Raw genomic sequence first — 10032 nt, forward strand, 5'->3', positions numbered from 1 at the left:
GCAAAGTTCAGCTGAATAACACGCGTGTTACTGAGCAAAGTTCAGCTCACAGTTCTCCTGATTCATGCTCAGTAATCCAGGTAGAAAAATCTAAGTCAAGTCAGCTGCTCTGGATGGAATCAAAACTATAAAAAATTTAAAAAAACTTGTTGAAACGTTTCGTCTTTAATCCAAATCCTTAATTTCGTCTTTGAAGACATCTTTTTGATTAAAGACGAAACGTTTCAAGTTTGTATTATTTAGTTTGACTCCATCCAGAGGACCTGATTTAACTGTTAGATTCGGCTCTCAGAGCATAATGGAGTAAAAACAGAGGCTCCTGAACGCATCAGTCCGCCTCATCAGCACATCTAATCATTCAGCCTCTGCAGGATCGATGCGAACATGATCAGTCTGTGCTGAACACACATTCATGTAGTAACACGAACGTAGACTGTCAGCTACTACCACATTTTAGCTCAATATTTGTAAAACTCATTAACTTATAGACATTTTTATAGATAGACTGTGCTTATACAGCTCCTTTCTATCTGATCAGGATACTCAATGCTCTTTACAACATAATCTGTGCTTCATCCACCCATTCATACAGAACTCTACTAGATCTATACAAAGAATATGAATCTGTAGAGACTACTGGTAATCAGCACTTTAGATCAGTGGTTCTCAAACTGAGGTCCTCGGATCCGCAAACCGGTGCTTGACAAAAAAAAAAAACAATAATAATTATTATTATTTTTACAAGCACATAGATGTTTAACAACCTGTTAAAATACAACAAACTGCAGGAAATCACATCTACTTTATTCAAAATTCTCTGGGGGACGACCCCCAGACCCCTGGGGTCTTTCTGTGTGGAGTTTACATGTTCTTCTCGTGCTTGCGTGGTTTTTCTCCGGGTACTCGTGTTTCCTCCCAGTGATTAAAAACATGCACGTTCTGCCTTCAGGCTCAGGTCTCCCTGTGATCTCAACGGGATTTACCTGGTTAAATAGAGGTTAATAAATAAATAATAATAATTTGAAGACGTGGTGATACATTTATTATGTTCATTAAGTGAATAAGTGATGTCTTGAACTGGTTTTTGATTCTGTTAATTTTCTCAAAACTGTAATTTTTTTGGAAGTTAAAATTTAAAAAATGTTGTTAATTAATTGTGTCTTGAATGAAAATACCCCATGTTTAAAAGTATAAAAATTATATTAACACTAATAAAGAACAGGTTTTAAGCATTTATGTTACACAAATATTTCATTGCATTAAAGAGACAAATTGAATAAAATGATTTAATAAACATGAGGGTCCCTGAACCCAAAAAGTTGGAGAACCCCTGATTTAGATCACATTCATACACTGATGGGACACATCAGAGGCAGTGAGGGGTTCAGTGTCTTGCCCAGGGACACTTCAGCATGTGACTGCTGGTGGAATTGAACCCTCAACTCTCCCACTGGAGGACGACTGGTCTAACCACTCAGCCACAGCTGTCCTCAAACCACAGCGCAGTGTGCGATGGTTGACTAGCTTTGGTGGCCAACTTGAATCGGGTCGACTCTGAAATTTAATCAGTTGTAGATGAGGAGGCTGTAATGACTTTCTGAGTTTCATTAAAATCCTTTCAGTTATTCATGAGATATTTTGCTAACGGTACGCAGGCAAACGCGCTCATATTTATGGGACGATCAGTCAGATGGGGCGGATGATTTAGTGAGATGGTGCCACATTTACGAGTGTTCACAGTTTTACCTGCACTTCCAGTGAAGAAGACGTTGTTGCCGCTCAGCACGGCGCTGAGGACTGCAGCCTGCTCTGTGGTGAGCCTGCGCGCCGGCAGAGACAACACGGGCCTCCTCTTCCTGGGGGTGGCCTTCACCTGAAACACCAACAAACCTCGAATAAATGTTTCAACTCCAGGGAGCTGCAGGAAATAGGAGGCTGAAGGAAGTGAAGTGGTTAATAATGCAACAGCAAGATCTTCTCAGAGCTTCCATGATTGAATAAAACTCAGGGATGCATGTCGCCCGCCACCTTCAGGTGCACTTGCTGTGTGTGGAGTTGTGGCCATTATGGACAAACCTTGAAAATAACTTTTTGTGACATCATGCATTGTTGTGAGATGTTATGCCAAGAGTAGAGTGTGGAGAGAACGATCCATTTTCAGCTCGTTCTTTGTAAAACTGACTGTTTTCTAGCTCATTTCGTCTCGTTTCATTAGCTGTGGCAGCCAACTTGAATTGCATTGACTCCAAAAGTTAATCAGTCGTGGAAGTTCATCCAGTGATTACAATCTGAACGTTTTATTACAATCCATTCAGCGCTTTGTGCAATATTTTGCTAACAGACAAACTCAAACCTTCATCCACCCATTATGTTTTACCTGCTTCTTCTTTGTCAGGTCACAGTGGTGACACAGCGGTCACTGTGCGAGGGGGAGGGGACACCCTGGACAGGTCTCCAGTCCATCACAGGGACACATGGAGACAAACGAGACAAACAACCATTCACTCTCTCACTCACACCTAGAGACAATTTAGAGTTACCATCAGTCTAACATGCATGTTTTTGGTCTGTGGGAGGAAACTGGAGTACCCGGAGAAAACCCACGCATGCACGGAGAGAACATGCAAACTCCACCCAGAAAGGCCCCTGGCTGGGATTCGATCAGGTGACCTTCACGCTGAGAGAAGGCATCTCTTCCAAATGAGCCACCGTGCCGCCCCAAACTCAGTGAATGCTAACATTTTAAGCAGACACAATGAGCAGCACTAGGAGTACGTTTTGTGAAAGACTCTCAGCTACAACTTCACTAAAATGTAACACAATATTTGTAAAATGCACTAAATTATAGTAACTTCTGCATTTTCTACACTCAGCTGTCTGTGGTGGCCATCTTGAATCGAGTTCACTCGAAAAGTTTATCAGTCGTAGACGCACATCCAGTGACTGTTTCCTGAAAGTTTAATTAAAATCCGAAGAGTGGTTCATGAGATATTTTGCTAACAGACAATAAATGTGAACACTAAATAGTTCATGGTAAAAATTAATGTAAAGAGCTCGTGCACAAACTGTGAGTGTTTAGTGAGTGTGCTGGGAATCGTCTCAGATACTACCACATCAAACTGGAGAGCGGTGGTGCAGTGGTTAGAGAAGGTGGGCCTGTGATCAGAAGGTCGACGGTTCAGCTCCCCTGACTGTCAACATCAAAATGTGGGTGGAAAAAGATGAAACACCCACACCTGCCTCCACCTTCATCTGCCCCACTCTGGGCCCTTGAGCAAGGCCCTTAACACCACCCACCCACCCACTCCCAAACAGGTAACTCTTGAACATGAGTGTATAAATAAAAGTGAAATAAATAAACTGAATATTTATATCTGTAAAAAGAACAGAGCTTTAGTCATTTCGTGTTTTTAAGCTCAGTTGGCTTTGGCACGGTGGCGCAGCTGGTCGAGTTATGCAACCTTAAGAAGGTCGCTGGTTCAAATCCCCGCCCGGGACCTTTCTGGTTTGTTCTCTCCGTGCACGCTGGGTTTTCTCCGGTGAAACGCGCACGTGAGGCTGATCAGAGCCGTGCTGGACTCACCGGGCTGGAGCTGCAGTGGCTCCGGGACCGTTTGAGCTGTCCGGCCGCCTCCGCCCTGCTCCGCAGCTCGTGCACGTGCTGGAGGTCCTTCTGCTGCAGGGGGCTGACGGTGTCGAAGCTGCGGGGCAGGGCGGCCCGCAGCTTGTCCCGGTGGCTCAGAGGCTTGCCGCTCAGCCCGGCCTGGTGCTTGATGCTCAGCGTCTTCAGGAAGAGCCTGACCCGGTCGGGCGGACAGTTGGAGATCAGCAGCTGGGTGTTGTCGGGGAGCAGCCTCACCGTGCACTTCCCGTCGCCCGCGAACTTGGTGAAGAGGCGGAAGTCCTTCAGGGGGTAAGAGTGCGCCACCGCCCCGTCCTGCACCCGGAGGACCAGCTCCTGGAACTCATTGCGGCCCAGAACGACGGAGGCTTTCCGGATGATCTGCCTCCGGGCGGCCTGTCCGGAGCCGTCCAGCTGCTCCACCGTCACACAGCACCGCAGCTGGGCCCCGTCCTCCGCTGACAACATCTCAGTCCGGGAGAAACTCGCTGCCATTTGTTTTAATCACATGAAGAGTCCATTTAAAACGCGTGAGCACAAACACGGCAGCGGATAAACAAGTCTACTTCATTAACATTGTTGTGTTCTGTTACAATTAAAATTCGTGATATAACAAAATAAACAGCAAAATCTTTCGCCAGTCTTACCTTTAAAGGGAATAAATGGAGAATATGCTGACTTTGTTTCTCGGAGGAGTAGCTGCTCTGTTTCACGCTTTCAAATGTTCAGGAGAATCGACTGGCCAATCACAACGAGGATATTTAAAACAGCAACCAATGAGAGTCTACGTGACACGCCCCCTGATGGAGTAATGACCAATCCGGTCACCGTGCGTGATTGCGTCATGTACGGCCAAATCTGCCGGCATTTTTTAAAAGTCTGAAGACAGCTGGATGGTTTGTGCGTCTGTTTTTATGCGGTTTGTTGTCTGTGACCAAATACAATTTAAATAAATCTTTTTAAATGATGGCTTTATTTACAGGTTCACACAAAAGGCAACAACTTTTCCCCTAACAAAAAATGTAATGTAACATGTTCCTGTTTTTAGTTTTCTACATTCGCCTTATGGCAGTTTTTTGTTACTTTTTTTGCATCTTATTTGTAAAATAAAAAATCTGTATGCCTTTTTGTAACTGTCCATTGTTTTCATCAGTCTTTGTTGAAATCAGGTCTCTTGTAAATGAGTCCTCGAGGCTCAATGGGATTAACCTAAAGGTTGAATGAAAAAAAAATGTCTTCAAGTCAAGTCAACTTTATTTATAAAGCACATTTAAAACAGCAGCCATTAGTGCTTAACAATAAAAATCAATGTGAGTGATTTAATGGGAAAATTAAAAGTAATGATAGAACTGAAAATTAATTAAAAGCATCAAAAGAAAAACAAAACATATGTGTCAAACTCAAGGCCCGGTGGCCAAATGTGGCCCTCCTTAACATCTTATCTGGTCCCCAAGATGTTATTTTAAATGTAAAAAACTTGTATCAATTTAATTTTTTTCAGTAATCTTTGATTATGATGTCAAAAATGCAACAGAAAAGGTAAAATGAGACCAATCAAACTCTTGCTGAGGAACCTTCAACCAAGAACAGATGTTTGGTATCTAACTTGAGTTAATGTAGATTCTGAAACCAGCCCTTAGTTTGAAAAAGGTTTTCATTTTGGCCTCCGTTTGTAAGTGAGTTTGACACCCCTGTTCTAGAGTTTAAGGTTCATGACTGAAAAAGCCCGATCTCCTCTGAGCTTCAACCTGGATTTTGGAACAACCAAAAGCAGATGATCAGATGATCTCAGTGCCAGAGAAGGAACATGTTGAAGTAGGTCAGAGAGATACAAGGGTGCAAGGCCGTCTTCACATAAAATACACACACATACACACTTTATGCTTAATACAAAATACTTCACGTTTATTTTGTTTCATGTACATTCCCAGTGTGCTATCATTTGAAATTATAAAGGTAAAAAATAATGTGCAGAACTGGAACGTTTAGGAAAAAGTTTACATTGTTGAAACATTTGTTGAATTACGGTGTACAAGATGTTAATAATTATTTTACACAGCAAATGTGGTAGGTATATTGATAGTACAAGTAGGTACATGGGGTTTTGTTCCACTTTGGAGTAGGCTGCTGGGGGAATATCAGTTATGTTTGGTGTTTCCTCAGGTTGATGCACTGTAAACCCACATTTTATTTGACATTATAAGTCAAGCTATAATTACTAATCTTTTCGTTATTTTGCAAAAGGCGGGACCATTACTAAACAAATTGTGAACTGTAAACTACTCAAAATGAGTGTTTGCTGTACTAATGGCTCTGAGAGGAGACAACTCTCATTGACATGTTTTTACCGGTTTGGGGCGGGGCTTGTCAGTGAACACCTGCCAGGTAACAAAGAAGAAGAAGAAGAACAGTGAGCCCAGTGCATGTTTGTCCTGACTGCTAGCTACATATGTCATTAATGTGATGAAGTGGGGAAATCAGGTCAGTCTGGTTGATGTAACAGTTTATTGACATATGTTAGTGCACACATTTGATTCATAATACAGTAGGTGTACTTGCTGGGTAAAATAACATTTTTGTCATGCTCACATTAACGTTAGCTACAATATTTCACCGGAGTGTCAATGGTATCATTTTTGCCCTACATTATAGCTAGTCGATCAATCTGTGTTATTCTTTTGGGACTGGATGGATTAGTTAATGCCTGCAGCTAACAAAAGCTAACTGCCTCTCACAGATAGCTAATGCTATTAGCAGTTAGCTTTACGTTAGCTTTCTGTTTTGTACAGAATAATTTACCACATGTGCTTTATTTTATTTTTTTAAACTTCGACAGTGAACATTCAAACCAAGGGCTGTTGGTTTTGTAGCATTACGATGATTCCTGGGCTGTAGTGAATTTTGCTTGGTAGACTGTTTAGTTGATTTTTTTAAAAGATTTATCTGGAATTCAAAAGGATTGTGGGAAAAGACCTGCTGCAGGAAGTTTATTCTGCCCTTGATGATCACACTACCCGTCTTATGGAAATTTTGACTCACCTACTTGGAGACAATCCTACGGAGTTCTTCAAATCTAGTTTTGTAAGTATCCATTTTGTTTGTAATTGCAACTTTTATAATTTGATGTTTATTGTATAATTTGAACAAGCCAGCAGTGATGGAGGCCTGTCTGCAGATCAAAGATAGTAGTTTTTGTAGACAACTGTAAGACAGCTAGATTTTGTAAAACTTTTGTTTTTCTGCTTTAGTCAATTGTCAGTTTCATAATGCAGTTTAGATATTATTGTAACATTTTGCTGTAGCAACATATCCCTGTTTTTTTTGTTGTTGTTTTTTTTTTCATTGTATGTTTTCATACGCTGCCTGGCCAAAAAAAAGTTGCCACCAAATAAAGGTCACACACTAATATTTTGTTGGACCGCCTTTAGCTTTGATTACATCATGCCTTCGCTGTGCCATTGTTTCAATAAGCTTCTGCAATGTCACAAGATCTATTTCCATCCAGTGACCAAGAAGATCCCTCAAATAGTCCTCTAGACCAATATTGATTTTACAATGTTTATTGATAGAGATTTTGAAAATACGACCAAATAGTAGTTATCATCATGTTAGCATGAATTGCATTTCATACAATTCCTGTTCTGCAATTCTTCATGGTGGTCTGTTGTAGTTCATCAATTTTATTCCCTGATGGTTATATTTCTGGCAATCATTTATTTTGTTTATCTTTAGGATGGTGATGAGTCCTTTGGCCCAATGGACGTTGGGATCTTGTTGTGACACCTGAAGGTGTCTCTCCCCCAACATCAGATCTTCACCCGGCCAGCCTGAAAATCGTCATTGAGGGTGAAGTTGTTGTGGAAAAGCCGATGACCCTGCCAGAAGCTGTGGGTTTCTTTTTCGGGCTCGCATATGGCCTCCACCTGAACTACCCCAAGAAAATCATAAATACCCTCCTGTTCATTCAACAGATATTTTTTCATTTGGGAAGTACTGAGTGTAAGCCAAGAATTCAAACACTGAAAAATCAACTACTTGTGTAAAATGGTGCATGTGCTCTATTTTTGGTTTGATGGAGGTTTTTTTTTTTAATTAGTAGTATTATTTAGCAGCTAGAAGTTTAGCGTTTTTACTGCTGAAGTTCAGTTTGTATAGCCATCTTTACAATACAAACATAATGTGAGCAAGTGTTGTAATGTGTGGGCCGGTTATGTTTACACACTGAAAAAACTTTGATAAAAGAACTGTAGGGACGCTCATTCTTATTAGGCAATTTAACTGTCGGAGCCATTCAAGAGTTTCATGTAGTCTTTTGACCAGATTAATGATGTAAATGATAAAGATGTTGTGCAAGCATGTTTCCCTTTGCACACGATATTAACCTTTTTGTTTTTCAGATTTAGTTTTGTATTTATGTTTGAAATCTTTAACATGGTGAAATGTTTACTAAGATTTACATGTTTAAAATGTTACTCTTGCACTAATTTTGCAATAAATTTGTGAAAAATAAATAGAATCGTCATTTTTATGTAAGGAACATCAGGTAATATACAGACAATTATTGTGTAATGTTAAAAAAATCTAATTGATTATGATAATAATTTACATTTAATAATTCTAACTAAAAAACATGATAAATGAACACTGATCATCATGAGTAATGATTACTGATATACATGATTAATAGTTGAGTTAATTACTCATAAACATTGGTTTTAAAAACTTGAGTTTTTTAGTAATGGATTATCTTGGACACAAGACTTAATGTAAACAGAGCTTGATTTGTTTTGTTTTAGACTTCGTAAAAACTGGACATCCCAGTGCAATCACTTACCGTAAACGGTTTTAGTAATGATTACTTATTTGGGTTTACAGTGTGAAGCCTTCTGGATCAAGGGCGAAACATCTTGGCACAAAAAAGAAAAAAAAAAAAAAGAAACCATCCACATTCAATTCAATTTATTTATATAACGCCAAATCACAACAATGTTGTCTCAGGGCACTTTACAAAAACACTCACGCACATAAAAAAACCAATTAGTAAAGTTCTCTATCTAAGGAATCCAGCAAAGTTGAATCTTGGCTTCGTTGCAGTCTTCCATCCTGAGCAAGCACAGTGGCAACAGTGGAAAGGAAAAACTCCCTTTAACAGGAAGAAACCTGCAGCAGAACCAGGCTCAGGACAAGCGGCCATCTGCTTTGACCGGCAAATGACCTGACTGAACATTGTTGGATAGGTAGGGACATGTTATGTAAATTTTAAATTTCTGTTGTTTCTATCAATATACTTAGCAGCAATCTATGCTATAAAAGGAAAATAAAAATTGTTTTTGGAAGTGGATGCAGAGGTTTGCACGGTCACTTTATATCAGCACCCTCTGATTTGAGTCTGGGGCAGCACAACAGAGCTGATGTAGCTGACAAATGTATTATGTCGGGACAGCTTTCGCTGTGGACATCCTATTAATTAATTATTCTTAAGGCTAGTTCAAGCACAAAGAATATTAATTGTTTAATTAACAACGGATTCTTTCTTTTTCGAGTTAAATTTCTGCCATGTGACCAAGATAACTTGAGAGTGGAATGTATAATTAGTGACATGAGAAGTCATTTATCTTTGACCCATCAGAATAAATGCGGTCATTTATTTAACAGAATCATTAAAATTAACATCAAAACATGTACACTTGATTTGCTGATCTGTTTCTGATTAATAAACTTAGCAACTTCAATAACAAGACAACAGAGGATTACTGATGGAGAATAATTCATCTCTGAAGACATTTAGCTTGATTTACTGGCAAAGAGGTTTAAAGAGGATAGATTTAGAGGTTTAAAGAGGAGGATTTAGATGGATGAAGGAAAATGTGTTGACCAGGAATGGCACCCTTCATCCGACCCCAGCTCAGCCCCGGTACACTCGGTGCGTGACGACTCGTTACCTTTGCAGAAGATAAATCAGCTCCGGTACAGAGGTCCATTTCACGCTACCTTTCAGCGTCTCCGTTTAGAGTGGCTGGGAATCGTCCGAAGTAGTGACGAAGTACTCCGTTCAACAGAATAAGCTTCCTTAGAAGTTGAGAGCATTTAATGCTCGGGGTGATATCACAGCGAGATGTGCTGTGACTCCGCTGAAATGGATGGACCCTTGGCTCATGGTCAAATTCCATCAGCTATTTAGTTCAGCTGTAAGACTCCAGCAAGACTGCAGTCCCAGCAAGAACTCCAAAGTTACATTAAGACTGAAAGTTCCAGTCCGAACTCCAGTAAGAACTCCCTCCCTGGTTCAATCCATCACATCACATTAACAAAAGTTGCAGGTTCAAAACCTGTGAAGTCAAAGCAGGAGAATGGGTGAAAAAAAAAAAAAAAAAAAAAAACTTGCGCTCCACACGGACCTAAAAGAAGGA

At 40.2% G+C, this 10032-nt stretch overlaps 1 protein-coding gene across 1 annotated transcript in view; it reads right to left on the reverse strand.

Moving 5' to 3' along the window:
- Positions 1–4090, reverse strand: part of pif1 (PIF1 5'-to-3' DNA helicase homolog (S. cerevisiae)) — a 27107-nt gene extending 23017 nt beyond the window's left edge. The window contains 2 exon segments of the mRNA XM_037681501.1: positions 1747–1873; positions 3584–4090. Coding sequence (XP_037537429.1) covers positions 1747–1873; positions 3584–4090 — 634 coding nt within the window.
- Between the last annotated feature and the right edge of the window lie 5942 nt (positions 4091–10032).

The sequence above is a fragment of the Nematolebias whitei genome, chromosome 9 (genome assembly GCF_014905685.2).
Source record: "Nematolebias whitei isolate Nwh7 chromosome 9, NemWhi1, whole genome shotgun sequence".
NCBI classification, from domain to species: Eukaryota; Metazoa; Chordata; class Actinopteri; order Cyprinodontiformes; family Rivulidae; genus Nematolebias; species Nematolebias whitei.